General features: G+C 30.7%; 6 protein-coding genes, 1 long non-coding RNA gene and 1 pseudogene across 14 annotated transcripts; 7 read left to right on the top strand and 1 right to left on the bottom strand.

Annotated features, from left to right (window-relative positions):
- The first annotated feature begins 674 nt into the window (after window positions 1-674).
- LOC147943854 (uncharacterized) lies at window positions 675-1,737 on the top strand. The gene is made up of 3 exons (XM_087512391.1): window positions 675-821; window positions 905-1,169; window positions 1,631-1,737. The coding sequence occupies exons 1-3, from the start codon at window positions 675-677 to the stop codon at window positions 1,735-1,737; spliced, it is 519 nt and encodes a 172-aa protein (XP_087368517.1).
- Window positions 1,738-2,597: 860 nt separating this feature from the next.
- LOC147943853 (uncharacterized) lies at window positions 2,598-4,098 on the top strand. Its single transcript, XM_087512390.1, has 7 exons — window positions 2,598-2,735; window positions 2,865-3,129; window positions 3,213-3,330; window positions 3,464-3,585; window positions 3,692-3,779; window positions 3,873-3,950; window positions 4,029-4,098. Exons 1-7 carry the CDS (start codon window positions 2,598-2,600, stop codon window positions 4,096-4,098), a joined length of 879 nt encoding a protein of 292 aa, XP_087368516.1.
- Window positions 4,099-8,454: 4,356 nt separating this feature from the next.
- Window positions 8,455-10,640, top strand: LOC147943852 (replication protein A 70 kDa DNA-binding subunit C-like; annotated as a pseudogene).
- Window positions 10,641-12,665: 2,025 nt separating this feature from the next.
- On the top strand, window positions 12,666-14,576 carry LOC147943851 (uncharacterized). The gene is made up of 4 exons (XM_087512389.1): window positions 12,666-13,536; window positions 13,634-14,174; window positions 14,266-14,474; window positions 14,527-14,576. Exons 1-4 carry the CDS (start codon window positions 12,666-12,668, stop codon window positions 14,574-14,576), a joined length of 1,671 nt encoding a protein of 556 aa, XP_087368515.1.
- A 478-nt stretch (window positions 14,577-15,054) lies between these two features.
- LOC147943850 (uncharacterized) lies at window positions 15,055-16,239 on the top strand. The gene has a single exon (XM_087512388.1). It carries the CDS (start codon window positions 15,067-15,069, stop codon window positions 16,237-16,239), a length of 1,173 nt encoding a protein of 390 aa, XP_087368514.1. The 5' UTR covers window positions 15,055-15,066.
- A 44-nt stretch (window positions 16,240-16,283) lies between these two features.
- LOC147943849 (uncharacterized) lies at window positions 16,284-16,796 on the top strand. Its single transcript, XM_087450684.1, has one exon. The coding sequence runs from the start codon at window positions 16,284-16,286 to the stop codon at window positions 16,794-16,796; it is 513 nt and encodes a 170-aa protein (XP_087306810.1).
- A 428-nt stretch (window positions 16,797-17,224) lies between these two features.
- LOC147943848 (uncharacterized) lies at window positions 17,225-17,804 on the top strand. Its single transcript, XM_087512387.1, has 3 exons — window positions 17,225-17,353; window positions 17,450-17,714; window positions 17,797-17,804. Exons 1-3 carry the CDS (start codon window positions 17,225-17,227, stop codon window positions 17,802-17,804), a joined length of 402 nt encoding a protein of 133 aa, XP_087368513.1.
- Window positions 17,805-18,851: 1,047 nt separating this feature from the next.
- LOC104789614 (uncharacterized) lies at window positions 18,852-21,395 on the bottom strand. 8 transcript variants are annotated; one of them, XR_015557061.1, is made up of 6 exons: window positions 21,175-21,332; window positions 20,972-21,024; window positions 20,584-20,705; window positions 20,166-20,225; window positions 19,556-19,612; window positions 18,852-19,100 (listed from the first exon to the last, which is right to left on the bottom strand). It is a non-coding gene; the product is annotated as an uncharacterized LOC104789614 (long non-coding RNA). The 8 variants fall into 8 exon arrangements; XR_015557054.1 differs by having other exon boundaries at window positions 20,589-20,697; window positions 21,175-21,330; XR_015557057.1 differs by having other exon boundaries at window positions 20,589-20,705; window positions 21,175-21,315.

Here is a 21,395-nt window from a genome sequence, read left to right as displayed (position 1 = left end):
GGAAGGGCGCATCGATTTGATTGAAGAGTGTAAGAGGCTGGAAGAGGTTAAGGATATTCTTGAGAAAGATGTAAAAGATTGTGTTGTGCCTGAAATTCATTGGGATAAACTTCGTATTCCATTTAGTGGTTAACAATCTTTGTAATTTCAGTTTAAACATTTTTAAAATTCGAGTAAAATATTTTCCCTTATCAGAAATCAATTACCATATATCTTTATAATAGATCTAACGACACTGGAATAATTTACTAAACGTGTTTATATTAAAAGATATTGAGTTTTTTTTGTGAAATGGAAAATAATAAAATCACGAAATTAAATTTAGAAATATAATTGAAAACGAAGTTAGGTAAACGGACTTAACTAAACAAATATATGCTAAACAAATATACAAAAAGATATGATTCTCAAACAGCAAATCTAAAAAATATATTTTCACACTTAGTAATTTATTTAAATATTGCATTGATATATGTTACTATAATGTTCTTAAACTAAAATTGGATAAAATACAATATAATCAATCGTTATCTCACAAGATAATATTTTAATTCTTAAAATGTTTCTAATGATAAACTCCCTATATTTTATATGTATTTTGATTTTGTATATATATATATATGTGTTCATTAGATGCTTTGAGTGCATTATAATTTCTTTTGACACGCCAAAACATGACCACTGATCCTAATTCCTGTGTTTATATTGCCGACTTACATCCTTTACTCATCCAAAGAAGGATCAAGGTAAAGGTTATCAGAAGATTTGTTTGCAGTATTGCGTTAAATAACGTTATCGAGTTTGTGCTATCCGATGAGCAGGTAATAATACAAACATCTATTCCGAATGATAAGCAATTATAATAATATTTGATATGTTAATATTTGATATGTTTTCACACTAGGGTTCAAAGATACATGAATCTTTTGAAAGGAGTTTGGTTCAACGCTTCAAACCGTTTTTTAACGAAGGGAATTGGTTGATCTTATCTAATTTTGACATAACACCCGTTGTTGGAACTTTTATGCCTACTACACATCAATTCAAAATAGTCTCAAGTGGCATGACTTCAGCGCAGCTGATACCCTCTTTGAATGAAAAAGATTATTTTTCATTCGTAACTTTCATAAATGTCCTTTCTGGCTCGATAAATCCGAATATGTGTATTGGTAAGTAGTGTATCAATTATTTTAGTTGTCTTACATATTTTTAATTCAATATTTCAAAGTGATTAGTTAGTAATTATTCTCATTTAGATTTAATTGGACGTCTTGTGCGTGTGGAAAAATCTGAATACATTTTTGCTAACATTGTGCACACCGGCCTTTTTTTTGAACTTGAAAACGAAGAGTAAGATTTCTTAATTATTTATACAAACAATATTTTAATCTTTCATATTCTTATTATTTTTTACTAATTTCCTGTTCCTATTAAAGTGGTATATGTTTGAGATGTCATCTGAGAAGAGGGTATTTGGAGTATTTTTACGATAGACTCCGTCAAATTGATGAAGGCATCATCATATGCATAGTCAGATTCGGTCAAATTAATAATGTTGAAGGTGAGTGAAAAATTAAACTATTATGGTAACTTTGTGAGAGTAAATACTAATGTTATGTTATGTTTTCAGGTCGTACAATGATTACTACCGCATGCACCTGTACACAGATTCTATTCAACTATCCATGTCTAGAAGTTTTGAATATGCAAACTCACTTTGAAGGTTCTGAAGATTAGTTTATGGTTTTACTTTATGATCTTATGTTTTTTTGGTTTCTTCTTTTATTTATGAATTTTGGTTTTGAATTATTATAGTTAATTTAGATATGAGTACACTTCTTGGAACTACAATGCTTACTACACATAAATTCATATTTCTATCCAACATCATTACTTTATATCTTTATCATCTTTCATAGGTGTCCTTTCGTGCTCTATAGATTTGGATATGTGTCAGTATATCAGATTTAAGTTTCTGATCAAAAGATATTTATTTTGATTTTTAGATTTGATATGTTGAAAGCTTTATTTACGTCCAACATCAACTTTATTTTGATATTGAATGAGAAGAGTGAGATTTGTATACAATACAAAAAATAAATACTGTTTACTTATTATATTAATAATGTAATTTATCTTAATGTTCAATTGAAATTGAAGATGGCATTGTTATGTGCATTGTCATTATCACCATGATTATATTCAACTATCCATATTTTGAGATTCAAAAATGTAAAACCGTATGAACGGTTTATATTACATAAAATTATTAATCTTTCAAGATTAGTTTATGGTTTTATGTTATGTCTTCGTTTTATATTTATATTTGCGAAATCACCTAACTAATATTCTTAATAGAACTTTAATTCTACATTCGATGTATCTATTTTTATGTATTTTCAATGCTTTACTTAATAGATGTGACTGGAAACAACGATTCGAGTCGAAACTTTCAATGCACCCTTTAAACACACCCTAAAATTTTTAAAGACGAAATATATAACATAAAACTGAAATATTATCTTTACAACTTCCTCATCTTTTACCCTTTTCACAAAATTATCTATTTGCCATCTCTCTTCAATTTTTTTAAAAAAATGGCGAATTTTGTGTTTCTTAAGAAGTTGAATTCTTCGACCATGCAGTGGATGATTTGTGCCAAGGTGTTTCGTTCGTGGAAAGTTAAAAATTGTTCCAATGATGTTTTGAAAGAACTAATCTTGGTCGACGAAGAGGTATTGTTTTCTATTTTTTAAAAAATCTTATAATAGTTACATGTTCAAAGATTATATGCGTTGTCAAAACGGATTGGCATAAAATCATGATGTATTCAAAATTTTAACTACACTTACACTGTGAATTAGGGATCTTTTGGACATGCTACGATTCCGGCAGCACTCAATGGGCTTCCGTCTTTTGTAATGACCGAGAATCAGAGTTATGTTATAGAGTGGTTCGAAGTCGAGGAGGATAAAGAGCAGATCCACAAAACTAATCTTGGTTATCGGATTCTTTTCACGGACAAGACTATCATACGTCTTGCAAGCGACCCTATAATTTGCAAACCGTTTACTAACTTTGGTTTTAAACGTATTTATGATAATGAATTTCATGGACGTTGGCCTTACTGTAAGTTTTAGTTTAGAATGTATTGTTTAAGTTAACTTTAAAATTATGCTTCTTATAATACATTTTTGTGATTTATTATGCAGTTAATTTGATCGGATGCATCACTAATATGGGGGAAATCAAGAGTTTTAAACAAGAAGACACTGGTGATCGTTGGATTCTGATGGACCGCTACATTAGGTTCAAAATCATGTCAATTGAGTAAGTAAAAATATCATTGCATGCACGAGTAACTTTAATATAGAAGAATCTTTGGAAATTGGATGCAAGATCGTTTTAAAAATTTATATGTACTTGGCATAATGCGTTGAATCACCTTTTATCTTTGTCCTAGGGGATATGTACTTGACTGCTTTGCAACAGGATGTTATGCAAATCACATGTTCAAACGGTTCAAGGTGGGTAACGGGAAGAGGATTTGTCTGTTCAAAATGTGGAAAGGAATCAAATGTGGAGGTAATGACATTTGTGAATATATTGTCCGTTTAAACTTAAAGTTGTTAATTGTGATTGAGAAATTATTAACGATTTATATTCGTTTAACTATAATTGGTAACGTTAGATGATAATGTTCTCCTAACCAATGGTGATGGATGTTCGGACATAATTGAGGATCCAAAGGGTGCAGAATTTACAGAGTACATGTACATGTAAGTTAAATTCTATCGATCGTTTTCATTTTAAAAAAAAAAATAGCATGTGCACATATATAAAGTTATATTTGAATTTCGAATAACGTTTAGGTACAATTTCATTGAACATGGAGAGTCAAGGATTCAGGATTTGAATGATACCGACATTCGTTTCGTTATGGACTTGAGGTGAATAAGAAATAAAACTTATCAATTTAAGTATCTAATTGATGAATAGAACTGATTATAACTTTTTATTGTCTATAGTGACACACTCGGATCCTTTATTCATCCTGCTGCTGAGGACTCTTTTGACAAGCATCGAATCCCCGTTTGATTACTCTGTTCTATTTAATGTTATTTGCTTTTGCACGAAGACATGTTTTTAGTATTTTTTTCTTTGGGATCAAAAGACATGAACTTAAATATTAGTTTTAATTTTACTTAAGACATATTTCTAAATAACAGTTGTTATTTTATGGTTTCAGTCGTTATTTTTTGTTTTATTTTAAAAAGACATGTTTTTATTTGAATGTTGATTGCAAATGTTTATGCATTAACTCAATGAATTAAACTAATAAAGGTCGGCATCCAAGCAGAAGATTCCAAACATATTGCCTCGATATAAACATCATATTTTCGACACACCAATTACAGAAATCTTGAAAACCAACAAAATATTGTTCATTCTTATCAATCAGTAACGCATGCAGCTTTCCCTGTGTAATACACAAGACTTAATTCAAGCCACACAAATTTAAAAATATAATACTATCGGCTTCTTTTGTTTTTGAATAAATATATGAAATATGAAAATTTCTTAACCATTTCCTTTCCTTTCTCTGTTGTATCTCTAATTCTTCAAAAGAAACAATGGTCGTGTACGTAAGAGATTTGAATCCTACAGTACGTAATCCGAGTGTTGCTGTCAAAATACTTAGAAAATGGCTACCGGATTTAAATGATGGGCAACGTTTTTATGAATGTTTAATTCTGGTAGACGAGAATGTATCTTTCTAACTCTTTTCATATATAACAATAATTAAATTATGACATGAAATAATGTTAAATTTAATTTTAGGGAGCAAGGATTGATGCCAAAATAGAAGTTTCTCTATATATAAAAAAGTTTCTTGGTAAGATTAAGGAAGGAGACTGGTATGTGCTATCAGATGTTAGAGTAATTAAAGGCCAACAATCACTTAGAAACTCTAACCATCCGTTTCAAATCAAGTTCATGAACCAAACAGACATGGTTCCAATACCTCCAAGAAGCAGTGACAATTTCTACCGTCTTATTGATTCATCAATGATGCAGAATTTTTCACCAGAAGAGAAGACCTCTTGTGTTGGTAAGTTCTTATATGCAAGTAATCTTTTATAAGTCTTCAGTATATTATTAGATTCTAAATTTAAGATGATTGCGTAACATTTTATTTTTTACAATGAATCCTTTTTATGTTAGATTTTTGTGGAATGGTATTGCATGTAAATGAGCCTCAGAAGATCGATTTCATCGATCGTCAAAATGGGTACACGTCCATTAATCAAGTTGTGAAATTTACCGTTCTTGACACAATGTAAGTTAATATGTTAAACTATCAAGAGTACTTATAATATTCTTTCTTAATTTATTAAAGTGTTGTCTAACAATTACATTATTGTTTAAATTTTTAAAAAAAAAAAAAAAAAAAAGTGGCCAAGAGATCAAATGTGTTGCAGTTGGCGGAGCTTCGGTTGAATTTATAAAGGAATGGGAGAAAATTGTTTTCTCTCCAACCTATTGTAATGAACCAGTGCTATGTACACTTTTGTTTTGGAGGATCTCTGTATTCGAAGGTAGTGTATAATATCTTCCTAATCATGAAATTATCATTTTATTATTAACTTAATTTATTCTTTGCTAGGAATCGAATGTCTGATGTCAATACGATGTTCAACGGTTTTACTTGAAGATGAAATTGCTGGAATAAGAACGGGCGATCTACTGTAAGAATTTTAATTTATAACTTCTTAAATTTACTGAAATCGATTAATATATGAGTTCTAAAACCTAATTCTATTATTTATTTCAGTCACTGGCCTGATGATGAATCGTCTGATGAAGATTATTCAGAGGAAGCATGTTCTTCAACCAACCAGAAGTGATAATATCCAGATGTTTTCTACTGTTTTTTGATGTCTATGTTTGTTTTTTTTATATTTTGTTGATGTTAATTTGGACATGCGTATTTTTATTTTGTTATGACTTGAATTTGAACTTAAGTTTAAACTTAATATTTAATTAAACAAAGTATTTTATAGTTTTATGTATATTATTAATATTAATATATATATATATATATTACACTACTACCAAAATGTAGTTTAGGGACAATCGATATTCTGTTTTCGTTGTTAGATAGATTTGGACATATATAAAATATTAACTTTGATTCAAAATATATACGGTGATAATAGAATTGTAAATTTTAACAGAAAAAAAACATAAAGGATATTTAAAATATATCAAAATCCCAAAAAGTAAGGAATAAATAGAAGAATATGTTTATTGAATAACATAAAAAATATCATGCAGGAATAAACGGAGAGATATAATAATCGAATCCCCATAAAATTGTAAAAATACCATTAAAGTATTATCGATGATATAATTTTCATACTTATTGACATTATTTTATGATGAAAATTTCCAAAAACAAATAAAAAATAAATCTATATTTTTATATTTATAGACCTTAAAATACATGCTAAGCTCTATACATAAATAATAATTACTTTAATAACGTACAATTTTACGTTTCGTCTCAAACCAGTTTATGCTATCATGGCTAATCTACTTTCCAATGCTATAAAGAATAGAATCGGGAAAAAAGACCATTTTTTTGATTTGAACAACTTGAACCCTTTCATTCATGAGTGGAAAATTAGGGTAAAGATTCTAAGAAAATTTGAGTGTATTCATCCTCTCTATAATTCGTCTGATCTGATTTTGGTTGATGAAAAGGTATTTCCTACATTATATTTTCCTAAATTAACATGTTCTTTACATATATTAATTAATCAATAATTTTGGCAGGGGCAAAAAATACACGCTTTGATGGGTCCTAGATTTCGTGACGTTTTTCTGAACGATTTGAACGAAGGAGATTGGATCATGTTGGCAAGTTTCTCACTATGTAAAGTTACCGGGAATTTTAGACCAACTGATCATCGTTTTATGATACATTCGAGAACCATAACATGGTTTAGAAAGATTACTGCTTTGTCTTCAGATCAATTCTTCTCTTTTGTATCATTTAATGATATTAAGAGTGGTTATTTAGACTGTGCTTATTGTGTTGGTAAGGGAAACGATAACTTTATATATATTTATAATTTTAAAACAATAATTAATTCTAACTTTATACATTTTGTAGATATCATCGGAAGAGTATTGCGGGTTGGAAATCGCTTCGAGGAAGGTCCTCTCGACAAAGAATGGAATGAGTTGTTCGTTGTTTGGAAAATATCGAGTATGTTATTAAAATTTAATATATTAAACTTAGATTATGTTTTCACACTTTGACTAAATTTTAAAAATTTTAATGTAGGGATGATCGATTGTCATGCCGATTACCAAAACCTTATGCGAACGATTTCTTTAATGATTGGATACATTGTGTTGGTGATATCATATGTGTCGTACGCTTTGCAAGAATTGAGAGAAATCAAGGTTTAGAATCATTTTATAACTATATATATTTAGTTATAGTTTAATCAGTTTTAATAGTTTAATATAAAAAATTACATTTTGCTTCTTATAGATTCAATCATGGTGACAACGGCGCATAATTGTACAAGAGTGATGATAAATCCACCATGTCCGCAGGTTACGCAGATGAGAGATGCCTTTGATGATATGGAATCTTGATTTTTATAGTTTTGAAGTTGAAGAACTTTTAATTGACGTGGAATCTTGAATTATATAATTTAAAGTTTTTTTCTTTTTGGATTTGATATGCAATCATTCAATAATTTGAGCTTTATGGTTTTCAGTTTGAAATAAGATTTACAAATATTAATTATACATTTTAATAGCACATATTTGTTTATACATATAAGTTCTATATTTACAATTTGTATTATATATATTAAAATTATATTATTCGTAAATAGTTATTATAACATTCTTAAATATATATTCGAATAATTTAATCATAACGGAAGAATGACAATAAGTCTACTATATAGTTAGAGAATATGTATTTATTAAATTTGTAAAATATTTTAAATATTCTTTGAGCGAATTTAGTTATAATATATTTACACGATTATTAAAGGATACTGTAAAGGTAATTTTAAAGAGTTTGATTATTACTTATATTTAAATTTCTAAAATCATAATGATTCGAGACTGATTCTTTCATTATTATCATGATATAGTTACAAAATTGTTAATTAAATATTATTACCATTATCTATAAGTAAACTATCATTAAATTTATATTCTTATCATCTAAAAATGTTATATTAACAAAATTTAAATATAATAATTATTAAATTGTTCTGAAAAGGAAGATAAATTCAAATTTCAATATTATCCTATCAATTAAAAATGTAAAAATCATTAATTGCGTTCTCTATATATAGTGATACACATTGAAACATTGTGTAAACTTCAGCGATTCTTTAAAAAAACAAATTATTCATTATGGCCTCCAAACAAACCATTATCTCTCCCTATGTTAACATTAACGAGATCAATCCTGCTCTGGATCACTACAAGATTAGGGTTTGTGTGATAAAACTTTGGAAAGCATTCAAATCCCTGCAGATGGTTTTAGTCGATGATGAGGTTTGTTTCGGTTTTATAATTTCACTTCCGATATACTTAAAAACTTTGTTAACAAATACGTAAATAGTTTATAAAGCTTTTCTACACCTTAATCTCGATTTTTATTCAAACGTATTAACGACTGCTTTAAATTTTAGGGAACAAGAATTCACGCGTCTATTGAGGATGCATTGGTGAAGAAATTTCATAACCAGATCAATATTGGTGACTCAAAAATAATCGATACTTTCAGTTTGGTCGATTATGACGGTGACTATAGGACAAGTGCTTTGGGATTTAAGATGGTGTTTTATAGAACCACCACAGTTAAACCATGTGATGATTTTCCAGCACGAGTTCCTGAAAAATACTTTCAAGAATTTTCAACTATCTTGGCTGGAAAGATAGATAAACAAGTATTGTTTGGTAAGTTGTAAAACATATATATATATATATATATATATATATATATATATATTCGGATGTTGATTTGTAACTAATATTGTTATGTTTTAGATGTGGTGGGCCAAATTGCTGGTGTTGGTTCTCTTGATAACATAAAAACTAAAGGAAAAGACAATGTGAAGATAACTTTTGACTTGCAAGATTTAAGGTATGTGTTTTATTAAAAAAAGGAAAAAAAAAGCATATTACAAATATTTTATAGCGGGTCTAAACTTTATTTTTTACAGTGGTGACCGATTAAGTTGTACAATATGGGGTGATCTTGCTAGAACTTTTGAAGCTTCTATAAAAGAACACAAAGACTCGGTTGTAGTGTGTGTGATTAGATTTGCATGTTTGAAAGAGTGGAAAGGTATTGTTAATGTTATTTAGTCCTTTACTGTCCTCTGATTTAATTTGTTTAATTATCATCTTCTTAATAAATTTTAAAATTAATTCGCAGGGAATTACAGTGTATCAAATGCATTCAACACCACATATATTCACTTAAATCCGTCAATTCCCGCAGTCGGAAAATTCCGACAAATGTAATTAGTTTTCGAGATCATCAGTTATATGCTATACATAACTAAATGTATTCTCATTTTTATATTTCATTTTTAAAAGGATGCCAAACACTAGCGTTGTTGAGTTGGTTCACAATGAGGAGAATATACAGCCAAAGGTAACTTTGTATGAGGAGTTTTTCATGAAAAATGAAAAGATGACTATCGACGACATCCTATATTCATTAGAGGTATTGTTAATCTAAATACAGTGTTCAAAATAATAACAATTACAAAATATTAATCATGATTGTGTATATTTAGGTTCGTACATGTGTGACAATTGGAACGATCTGTTCGGTTGAGACAGTGCCTAAGTGGTATTACATTGCATGCAAAGAATGTAGAAAGAAGGTTCAACCATATCCACTAGAATCTGACAAGGGGAAAAAACGTCTATATAGTTGTGGTGTTTGCGATGACGATGTCAAAGAAGTTGATTACAAGTATGTGTTACTTAATATATTTATAATTGAATTCATGCGAATATGTTGACCATTTGAATTCTTTTATGTATTTTCAGGTATAAACTCATACTACACGTTTCGTATGGAAATTCTCCAAAGATTAAGCTGCTTTTTTTGGATGGTCTAGCCCAACTATTCGTAGGTAAAAAAGCTGATGAATTAGTTTCTCAAATTGCCGAGGTACGTTCTAACAGGATAAACATTGTACTTTTTATCAGAATATAAATTTCAAAGAATCTATAGTAACACGCACTTTTCTTGCAAATTTGGAACAATGCTCAGGATGATCAAAACATTATGCCCGTTTGTCTTTCTGCTCTAATCGGGAAGACAATGCTCTTTAAAATTTCTGTCACAATTGATAACTTGAAGAGTGACAAGGCTTCTTATGTTGTTGAAAAGTTTTGGGAAAAAGAAGATATGGTCAACCAGTTTGTCAAGGTAACATATTAAATTAATAGTGTATTCTAAAAGATTATTAGATTAATTTTTGTAATTCCATTATGTGCTTATTCTTTAAAAATTTTGTAGGAAACTTACAGAAAGGCTAATGATAATTATCAAGAACTAGAATCAGATGAACAAATTCTAGAACTTACGTTGGAGGAATCAACATCTCTTTCGTCAAAGAGGGAGCTGTCTGGTATCAATGAAGAAGTCGTACAAGGTCATAGCATGACTACTATGAAGAGGATCAAGATTGAAAAGCAAACTTAGTATTATGATTATGTTATGATTATTTTAAAAACAATATATGATTTGAAATTTTTTTTTTTAAATAAATTACAGGCCTTTTTTGCGTTGATAAGAGTATGATTTTTTATTATTTATAAATTTTGAAATTATAAAAACTCTAAAATTTTGTGAGTCACTAATATAAACGAGACGCTGTTGCTTCTGAATCATACCATTTAATAAATTAAAATATGATAATGAGGTTTAATCATGTTCCAGTAAATGTCATTTTGTATAGATACGACATAATCTAATAAAATCGAAAATTTTGTGATAATTTCTCATAGATTTAATTTTTATTATGTGAATATATGTTTAGATAATTGAATAAATGCTAATCTTTCATTTTTATGGTATTGACACTATTATGTGATATTGTTATCCGTTTGTTAAAATATTTAATAAAATTATAGTAGTTAGAAGATTATACCTACTGATCATAATATAAATAAAAAATATTATAGAACAGAATAATAAGGAAAAAAAATATGATGTCATTTTATTATTATGTGAATTTATGTAAAGATAATTGAATAAATGCTAATTTGACATTTTTGATATATTGATATTATGTGATTTTTTGAGATATTGATATTATGTGATACTATTATCCGTTTGTGGAAATATTTACAGAAATTATAGTAATGAGAAGATTATACCTTCTGATTATCATATAAATAAAGAATATTATAGACCTAATCTTATATATTTCTAAAGAACGCAGAACGTTTCGACTGTATGCATACGATGAGACCTGCAAAATTACCAATACGGAGAAAGAAGGATCCGATACATGTCGTGAATGCACAAGGTAAATAATATTCAGTTTCTGGTATATCAAAATAGGTTTTGATTTTAAATTAATGTTCAAACGTATGGACTTATTTTCAGAAGTGATCTCAAAACATGCAAGGGTGAAAAGAATGAAAATTCTTAAATCAAAAAAAGTTCGACAACGCAATGAAGGTCGTTTCTACCCATATGTTATAGTATATACTAAATATTTTTATTAAAACATATTTTTGTGTTCAAATATTAGTTCCTACAATGTTGCCTCTGATGCATGAAGATTTTGCATGTTTTATTGTTTCTGACTCTGAGTCAAATAACGATAGTGATTCTGATAGCTCAAATGATGAATCTGATTCTGAGTATCGTACTACCCATAGTGTAACAAATGAATTCACACCCGTAACATCTGGATTACAAATAAATGGTATTTTTAAAAACTAATCTTAATTTTTGAAATAATTTAAAATATATATATCCAGGTTAAATAATTTTGTATTACTAATGTTATCAGGTTATTATGATGAAGGAGATCCTTCGTATTTATGTGAAAATTGTGGAGCATATTTATGGTTTGGAGAACGGTTAAACAAGCGAGTAAAGAAGGCGAAACCAATTTTTTCAATGTGCTGTAAAAAAGGGAGAGTCCAACTTTCCAAGCTGAAAACTCCACCGAATACATTATCGGCGTTGTTATATAATCGCGATGATAGAAGTGACAACTTCCGTGAAAATATAAGAGCATACAATATGATGTTTTCCTTCACGTCATTAGGTGGAAAAATAAACCATTCTATTAATAATGGTAGAGGGCCGTACGTGTTCCAGATGTGTGGAGAAAACTATCACCGTATCGGAGATATTTTACCTGAACCTGGAGAAAAACTGACATTCTTACAACTTTATATACATGACGTAGAGAATGAAGTACCTAATAGGATAAACGCATTCGGGTCAGTTTCATAGCTTATAAATATAAGATTATATTGATGTGTGTTGCTAATGTTTTGAAATTTTATTTGCCCTTGCAAGAACATCTGGATCTACCGAGAAAATAAGACAAACAACTGTAGAACTTCTAAAAGGGATGCTTGATAATCATAATCCGCATGTACAGGCGTTTAGGTCGGCTCGAGAAAGATTTGATTTAACAAATACCGTGACAAATTTGAGGTTAAGAATTCCTGCAGAAAGGAGTGCTGATGCAAGGACTCATAATCTACCTACATGCAATGAGGTAGCTGGATTAATACCATGTGATTTCAGTACTGGAGTATTTAAGCGCGACATTGTTATAGAAAGTCGTTCCGGCGGCCTCCAGAGAATTAGTGAACTCCATCCAGCTTACTTGCCACTTCAATATCCATTATTGTTTCCATATGGAGAGGATGGTTACAGGTTAGGTATTGACATTGGTTTTGTAGATACGGCTGGACGAAAAAGGAAAACAGTTTCGATGAGAGAATTTTATGCTTTCCGTATATTTGAGAGATATCAAGAATCTTCAGCGATTGTGACGTCGGGAAAATTATATCAGCAATTTTTGGTAGATGCGTTCACAACTATAGAATCCAACAGACTGAAATATATTTCCATGAACCAGAGCAAACTACGGACGGAAAGAATCGATAAGATAGTTGAAGCTGTTAATCAAGGAAACGAAGATCTTGCAGAACACGGTAAAAGGATCTACATTCCTTCATCGTTTACAGGTGGAAAACATTATATGATGCAACATTATTTAGACGCGATGGCTACTTGCAAGTTCTATGGTTTCCTCGATATTTTCATAACAATTACTTGCAATCCCAGATGGCCTGAAGTTGTTCGATATCTAACAAGGCATAATCTTAAGCAAGAAGATAGACCAGATATTTGCTGCCGGGTCTTTAAGATGAAGCTTGATAGACTAATAGAACAAGTGACTAAAGAAAAAACTTTTGGTGTTATAAACTCTGGTATGTTTCATATTATTAATCAATCGACTTTATATACGTTTTAGTATTAAAACCAAAAATTATTAACAATGGCTTTCTGGTGTGTGTGTGTGTGCAGCTATGTATACAATAGAATTCCAGAAGAGAGGACTTCCTCATGCACACATTATTTTATTCTTGCATCGAGACTATAAAATGCGTACACCAGAAGACATTGATAAATTCATAAGCGCTAAGATTCCTGACAAAGAACTGGACAAGTACTTATATGAAGTTGTCTCTGATGTTATGATTCATGGACCTTGTGGTATTCATAACAGAGGAAGTGTTTGCATGAGAAATGGTACGTGCACTAAATTTTTTCCAAAACCATTCATAGAAAATACTATCGTCGATGATGCTGGTTATCCAATATACAAACGGAGGAAAAATGGGAGATTCGTGCATAAAAAAGGTTTTGATTGTGATAACAGCTTTGTTATTCCGTATAACCGGGAATTGTCTATCCGTTATCGTGCTCATATTAATGTTGAGTGGTGTAATCAGTCACGTTCAGTGAAATATCTTTTCAAGTACATTACCAAAGGGCCAGATTATATTAGAGCTAACGTAGGAGACGAAGACGATCAGAATGAAATCAAGAAATACTATAACTGCAGGTATGCCTATTTATTTAACACATATGTTTAATTGAAAATATGTGTAAACCCTAATAATTTAATATTTATTAATACTATTATTCTTTATTAGATATGTCTCCGCATGTGAAGCAGCTTGGCGAATATTGGCTTTTCCGATTTGCTATCGTACTACTCCCATTGAGAAACTTCCGTTTCATCTTCCTGGACAGGAATTGGTAGTTTACAATGAAGATGATCCTATTGCAGATGTAATGAAGCGTTCAGCCAGAAGATCTAAACTGTTGGCCTGGATGGAATGCAATAAAAAATATCCGGAAGGTAGAAGTCTCACTTATGCTGAATTTCCAAATATGTTTGTGTGGATTAATAGTAAAAAAATCTGGCAACGAAGATCTGAAAGAAGAAAAAGTTTTGCAATAGGTAGAATTACATATGTACCACCTTCGATAGGCCCAGCGTACTACTTGAGAGTTTTACTTAATACAGTTCCAGGTGCCACAAGTTTTGATTTTTTAAAAACGGTAAAAGGTAAACTGTATAAAGAATTTAAAGATGCATGCTTTGCATTGGGATTATTGGATGACGACAAAGAATATATTCTAGCTATAAAAGAGGCAAGTGTGTGGTGTTTTGGGCCGTTTCTAAGGAAGTTGTTTGTCATACTATTGCTTTCGAAAAGTGTCTCGGTGCCTCACGATCTCTGGCTCACTACAAAAGACATATTGTGCGAAGATATTTTGTATTTGCAAAGGAACCGTACGAATAACCACAGTAAGTATTTAGTTTAAAAAATATAAATAAATATAATAGTATAGTACTTCTAAAATTTACTGATCTACACTAACGTATGCGATTATTATTCTGATCATAAATATGTCAACTAAAAAAAATTATCCCTAATGCAGGTCTAATGTTAAGTCAGGAACAGATAACAAACTTATGCTTAGCTGAGATTGAAAGAATTATGCGGTCCAACGGAAGCTCTCTGTCAACTATTGTGAATATGCCTAAACCAGACCAATCTGTGATGGATAATAATGAGAATAGGCTTCTAAAAGATGAGAGAAACTACAGCCGTGATGAACAAAGAGAGAATTTAGACAAGTGGTTACGTATGTCGACCGATGAGCAACAAAGTGTCTACCTAGAAATTATTGAAGCTGTGAATTGTAACGAGGGAGGTATGTTTTTTGTTCATGGATTTGGTGGTACCGGAAAAACATTCTTGTGGAGTATTCTTGGCGCTGATATTCGATCTAGGGGTGATATTGTTCTTAATGTTGCATCGAGTGGTATAGCTGCTTTACTTATGGAAGGTGGTAGGACAGCTCATTCTAGATTTGGTATACCCATCCATGTGGACGAATTTACAATATGTTCGATAGATGGTAAATCACATGTTGCCGAGTTAATTAGAGAAGCAAAGCTCATTATATGGGATGAGGCTCCAATGATGAACAAATATTGTTTCGAAACCTTGGATAGGAGTATGCGAGATATTATGAAGTGTGATCGGATTTTTGGAGGTAAAGTTTTTGTTTTAGGGGGTGATTTTAGACAAATTTTACCGGTTGTGCCAGAGGCTGGGAGAGTTGGAACAGTTTTAGCCTCTATAAACTCATCATTGCTTTGGGATAGTTGTAAAGTACTTCGGCTTACACAAAACATGAGGCTTCGCAAGGCGAAAAATAGTCAAGATGCAGATGCTCTCTCCACATTTTCAAAATGGCTACTCGATATTGGGGATGGCAAGATCAACGAGCCTAACAATGGTGAGGTAGAAATAGAAATACCCGAGGATTTATTGATTGTTGCATGTGATAATCCTATAGAAGCAATTGTTAAACAGATATACGGTCCATCATTTGCAACAAGGACCGATGCAAAATTTTTTTGCGAAAGAGCTATTCTTAGTCCAAGAAATGATGATGTCGATAAAATAAATCAATATATGCTCTCTCAACTTCCAGGTAAATTAAGAGTGCAACTTTTTAAAAAATATTTTTTTTTGCAAACAAAATTCAATATAAACAGTTACTTATTTGAATTTTATTATATCCAGGGAAAGAAAGACAGTATTTGAGTTCAGACAGCATCGAGACTTCCGATACAAGTGCATACGACGATATGATCTACACTCAGGAATTCTTAAACAGTATTCACGTTTCTGGATTACCTAACCATGTTCTGACGCTAAAAAAGGGAGCACCTATCATGTTGCTTAGGAATATTGATCCTAAGGGAGGTTTATGCAATGGTACGAGATTGATTGTCACACAAATGGCGAATCATGTTATTGAAGCAAGGATTGTAACAGGTAAAAGAAACGTCAACGACAAAGTTCTTATCCCTAGGATGTTTGTGTCGCCACCGGATGCAAAGTTTCCCTTTCGTATGAGGCGTCGTCAGTTTCCCGTTGCTCTTGCATTTGCGATCACTATAAACAAAAGCCAAGGACAGACGTTGGAACATGTTGGATTGTATCTACCCAAGCCAGTATTTACACATGGACAACTATACGTTGCATTTTCCAGAGTTACAAGCAGAAAAGGATTGAAGATTTTGATTACAGATGAAGAAGAGAAATGTCAGAACAAAATCCTTAATGTAGTTTTCAAAGAAGTCTTTGAAAATATATGATTTTCTTTTAAGCATCTAATATCTACTATAACGTTCCATTCCATAATATTGTCATCTGATTCTCAGTTTTTTTCACCTTAATGATATTACCTTTTAAAATATCAATATACAAGTGTTAAGTTTTTAAAAATGAGTACGGAAAAACATATTAATATCCAAGTGTTAATTTTTGAAAATTGAGTACGTATAAACATCTTAAACACGTTAACATAAATTATATTTTCTACATAAAAAATGTGATGAACCTTATATTAAAACTGTGTTTATTTATATAATATTATAATTTAAAATAATCAGACTAAAGCGAGAAACTAAAAAGATTGAGACGCAACGTTTAGTCGTGACTCTTTGTATTTTTACAAATCAAAAATCCCCTTTTTGTTTTCGTTAACATTGAAGAATCAAGCAAAACCTAATTTGAGGGAATCATGAAATTCGATTATATTGCTGATCTGGTTCGAGAAAGAACTAATTGGTGTATCAATGTCAAGGTCTTACACTCTTGGACAGTCACAGAGTTCTTCAAAAAACGAGTTCTGCTTCTTGTGGATCAAAAGGTTAGAGTCATTATCTGAATGATATTTACTTAAATTTTGAGTTCTAACAGTTGTTTTATAAAAGACTTCTTACAAATTTTTTGTTAAACTGTGAAGGGTGACACTATTGAAGCTCCTTATTTGAACGATACACTCGCTAACCTCCCGAAATATATATACGATGGTGAGTGGTACAATATTAGAAATTTCAAAGTGATCTATCCAACCCTGGAGGATAGGAATACTCATCACCCCTATCAGATTAAATTTACGGGTCAAACCACAATGACGCTGCTCGAATCATTGAGTCCTAAGAATTACTTTAGGTTCGAGGATTTGGATGACATAAAACATGGAAGAATATATCATTCCATAACTTTCGGTAAGTATTTCTTAAATTGATTATATTAGTTTGAAACAATCTGTCTATATAGTTAATTGGTATCTTTGTGTTTGAAAAGTAGATTCTTAATTTTAGGATTTATGAAACTTTGTGTATTGGTTCTTCACATAAAAAAGGAATAATAACACTTTACCAATAATAGATTAGCAACACTTTGAAAACCTATATTCTCTATTTTCCCAAATTAGATGTTTGTGTGTGTATAATGGATGTTGAAGATAGAAGACGGCCTGGGAGTATCATTGATATTAATGAAGTTGTTCTCACATTGTTGAATGGCAGGTACTAGATATTTAATTTCCCTTTATGATTGTTACAATTCAAATTAGTTTCTGTCAACATTTTAATTGAGTTGATAAACATGTAGGTGTGACACTGTGAAGTGTCGTCTCAAAGACAACTACGCTACTGAATTCAGGACCATATGGCAATCAAGCGGGTGCCATCTCATATACAAATCCGAACCTGTATTCTGTGTAATGCGGTTTATGAGGGTTGGAGAATATGAAGGTATGTAACGTAAGTTTTAATTATCATAAGGTAATCAATAAAATTACCTAAAATTCTAAATGTCCTATAGGTTCACCATGTCTTGAAAATACCTTAAACTCTTCGAAGATCTTCATAAAACCAGAGTACGAAGAACTGGAGCATCATCAGGCTATGTAATATGTAATTATTTTTATGAAATCAAGTTCTGTATGATGTTAAAGTCAAATTTCTTAAAACAATTTATATATTTGCAGGACTGAATTTGCTGGGCGTTATTATATAAAACATGTGATGAACCAACAAGGTTAAAGCTCAGTAACTCAAATGTAAAGAATGGGATGTTGGCTGTCTCTTTTTCTTCTATTTGAAGGACTCTATATTTTAGTTTTTGTATTAACCGCTACTCAAATCCAACTTTCCGTTACTCTAAACTTTATTTTGTAATTTAGATAATACATTCTAATATCGAACTTTTGGAAATTGCTTACGCTCTTACAAAATTTGGTATTACTTATTGAATCTCAACAGCTGTTTACTACAGTTTACAAGTTTATTTAAAAGACTCAATTAGTAATTCACATTTAGAAAATTATTTTTCTTTAGTTAAATAAGTCTTTTACTATATATGCAAATACAAAAATATATTTATAATCCAATAAAATATTATAAAGTTTTAAAAAATTAGTTTAGAAAAATAACATATCATAAAGTAACAAAACAATTATTATTAAAATCTTAATACCGCGCTTTAAGCGCGGATACCTCCCTAGTTTAATTGTATACGGGACGCGGATCATAACTGTTTGGGAGAATCTCATTCGGATCCTTGATATACTATAAGTGTATCCAAACACTCTATTCTTCTTCTTTTACCTGTAGGATAAAAGAAAAAAAAAATACATCATAATCATCATAATTGCGGAGGAAATATAGAAATGTCACATGATCCTCTAGCGTATCATAACAAGAGGCGAAATGAAATCAAATCATTAACTGCATATATTTCAGTATAATCACATATATTCTCATTTCAGGCAATCACACCAACCCTTAACTGTTAGTTACCATTTGTTCGTACCTCAATAAATAAGTAAATGAATAATCAAAACAGAAAACGGAAACAGTTTGATCCAATCCCTATTCTTACTATCCTATATCATATCAAAATACAAAATCAAATCAAAAACAGAAAATCTTCTATTCAATGCAGCGAATATTCTACCTTTCACCCAAAGCCAACATCAACTACTATATAAACCATAGTATAGAAACGTCAATATTAAACTCATCAAACATACAAACAAACTGAATAGAAAATAGAAAATCACCTTCGTATAAGTCATGGCTGCCACCGATGGTTTCACACATGTTTCTGATCTCAAGGCCTTCAAAACAAGGATAAGAGTCAAGATAGTTCATACTTGGAAGCAATAAGTGAGTCTATGCATCTACCCCATCATCTAAGCGAGTCTATGCATCTACCCCATCATCTAAGCGAGTCTATGCATCTGAACAATCATTAACACCCAAGAAGTTGTCTATACAACCAATACATTTGGAGAAATATGAAGAAGAAAATGGTGAGCATACGAATGATGTGGATTTGACTGACAAAAAGATCGAGACACTAAAGCTGAAGGTTGAGAATAAATGATTTGTTGTCGTTTTCTAGCAGTTTAGATTTTTATATTATGTATAAATCTGTTTATCCAGCTATAAACATTTCAATGAAGAAAATAGAGAAATGCAATGAATTTCTATGACGAACAGAAATTTTTTTTGATCAAGTAACCTTTAGAATCTTAATTAGTTTTATTCACCATACTTAGCTCCTTTATATTGAAATATTTTTTCATCATGTAATAATACAAAATATGGTGAACTGCACCTTACCATTGACTTAATGTATATAAGGTTTGAAAGTATATAAAAACGTACCAGGATCTGTAGGAGGAATGGAGGATAGTAGATGAAAATATGAAAGCAAGTCCAGCAAATCTGTGCAATCAAGAAAATATAAATCTCTTAGACCACAAGAATTCATACACTCAGATAAAACTTTGCTATAGCCGGAGCATATCTTTATTTCGGTTATCTGAGGAGGCCTTTGCATCAAATCAAAGATCCTATTTGTATTCTCAGAATCTCAATAGTAAAAAAAAAAAAAAACATGTACTATTATTATTCTGTTATTGTCTCAGTCTGATTTGTTTTCACTTTGTCTGATACCAAAAGCAAAGTATGAGATGATGATAAGCAAATCGTTGAGTTAAGATGAGGGATTCAAAAGGAGTCAATAAATATATATATATATATATATGACTATGATAAGAACTAAAATCTGAAACATGATTACTCTACTTGATAAGCCATCATTATAAAGAGGCTTTTGATGTTGCAATTGAACTGCGTGCATGCGTTAATCTCACATCCCATAACAATGTTTTCCATTCTTTTTTGTTTCTCTCCTCTGCAAAACTGAACAAACAAAATTAATGAAAAAAACAAAGGAGCGGCAGCAAAGAAATAATATAAAGATTGAAGAGACAGCTCAAGTCGACGGATTGAAATTGAATACAGGAGAAGGATGATGGAATTTGGTAAATAAATTAATTAATTAAGCTTTGTGTGTGTGAGAGAGAGAGGGGATCGTAACTCCAAAACTAATACCAGTGACATCGAAGCTAAAGCAAATCCAGCAAATGGAGTCAATCTAATAAAAGAGCTTCAAGTCTTAAACTTACATTGTACCAACAACAGCAAATCTGAGCATTTTATAATTAATCTGGATCGGAAACTTGGTTTAGAAAGAAAAAAAAAAAAGAAGCAAAAAAAACCCAATATGAGTAACTCAAGACTCAAATCTAAAACATAGCAAATCGACTTGAATCTGATTTGATTTTGTCGGGAAATAATACTAATATGAGATAGAGGTGATTAGATTTACCTATGATGGTCATAGGATTAAGCTCAGAAGATTTAGAGATTCATAAGAAATAGGAATCGAAGGTAGAAATGAGAAGAATGAAGGAAAAGGAAAAGGTATCAAGGAAGAGATCCATTGGCTGACAGGTAAAATAAGAAATTGTTTTCTCAGGCGAAACTGAAGGCGGAGACGGCAAGAATGATGTTTTTGTCGTTTCATTTTTTTCTTTTCTTTTTGTTTTT

Source organism: Camelina sativa, chromosome 5 (assembly GCF_030686135.1).
Source record: "Camelina sativa cultivar CO46 ecotype springtype chromosome 5, ASM3068613v1".
NCBI lineage: Eukaryota > Viridiplantae > Streptophyta > Magnoliopsida > Brassicales > Brassicaceae > Camelina > Camelina sativa.
Note: the sequence above shows the minus strand (reverse complement) of the source record. Positions and strands in the feature narration are given on the sequence as shown.